Source organism: Pteropus vampyrus, unplaced genomic scaffold (genome assembly GCF_000151845.1).
Source record: "Pteropus vampyrus isolate Shadow unplaced genomic scaffold, Pvam_2.0 Scaffold85, whole genome shotgun sequence".
NCBI lineage: Eukaryota > Metazoa > Chordata > Mammalia > Chiroptera > Pteropodidae > Pteropus > Pteropus vampyrus.
Window position 1 is genome coordinate 8,110,306 of NW_011888866.1, and position 790 is coordinate 8,111,095.

Genomic DNA, 790 nt, shown 5'->3' on the forward strand with positions numbered 1-790 from the left:
TGGCGCGTGGTAACCCCGGCTTCCCTAGCAACCGAGCAGCCGCGAGTCCCAGCCCGCCGCTCCCGCCGCTGTGCTCCGCCAGCCCCCCGGGATGCCCCTGCAGGTTAGCGATTACAGCTGGCAGCAGACGGAGACTGCGGTCTTTATCTCGGTGCCCCTCCGAGGTGTCTGCGGCAGAGATGCGGACGTGTTCTGCACGGAAAACTATCTGAAGGTAGGAACGCGTGCTTGCCTGCTCCCGGGGGCGTGCTCCGAAGCTTCTGCGAGTGCGCCGCTCTATACACCCGACAGGCGCGTTCTCAATTATTAGTCCTATAAAAACAAAAAACAAAAACAGATGTCATATGTCATCAAATCAGGGATTTTTTTTTAATCCAGGGCTTCCTACATATGCCTTGCTAATCTTTCATGACCTGAAATAAATTTATAGCAGGTGTTTAAGAAAATGATTTTGTCTTCTATAACTTAATTCTTAATGGCCGTGTCTTTAACGTGTGTAACTAAATTAACTTTCGTTTCCCCCATTCCGAATAGGTCAACTTCCCTCCGTTTTTATTTGAGGTGTTTCTCTATGCTCCCATAGACGATGAGAGCAGCAAAGCCAAGATTGGGAATGACGTTATTGTTTTCACCTTACATAAAAAAGAAGCAGCGGTATGGGAGACCCTGTCTGTGTCAGGTGGTAAGTTTTATGTTAAAAGATGTTCATCTGGTTGTGCTTCTTATACTTTATATCTTTTTTAAAAATTCTTTTGAAACAATTATGTTGCTCTTCTAGAAAAATAGACAC

General features: G+C 46.1%; 1 protein-coding gene across 4 annotated transcripts in view; it reads left to right on the forward strand.

Moving 5' to 3' along the window:
• Positions 1-30: 30 nt before the first annotated feature.
• Positions 31-790, forward strand: part of DNAAF4 (dynein axonemal assembly factor 4) — a 36,178-nt gene continuing 35,418 nt past the window's right edge. For 2 of the 4 annotated variants that reach the window (XM_011363451.2, XM_011363454.2), the window contains exons 1-2: positions 31-214; positions 535-682. In XM_011363451.2, coding sequence (XP_011361753.1) covers positions 92-214; positions 535-682 — 271 coding nt within the window. In that variant the 5' untranslated portion in view covers positions 31-91. The remainder of the gene's footprint in view (positions 215-534; positions 683-790) is intronic. The other 2 variants (XM_011363452.2, XM_011363453.2) reach the window with 2 other exon arrangements.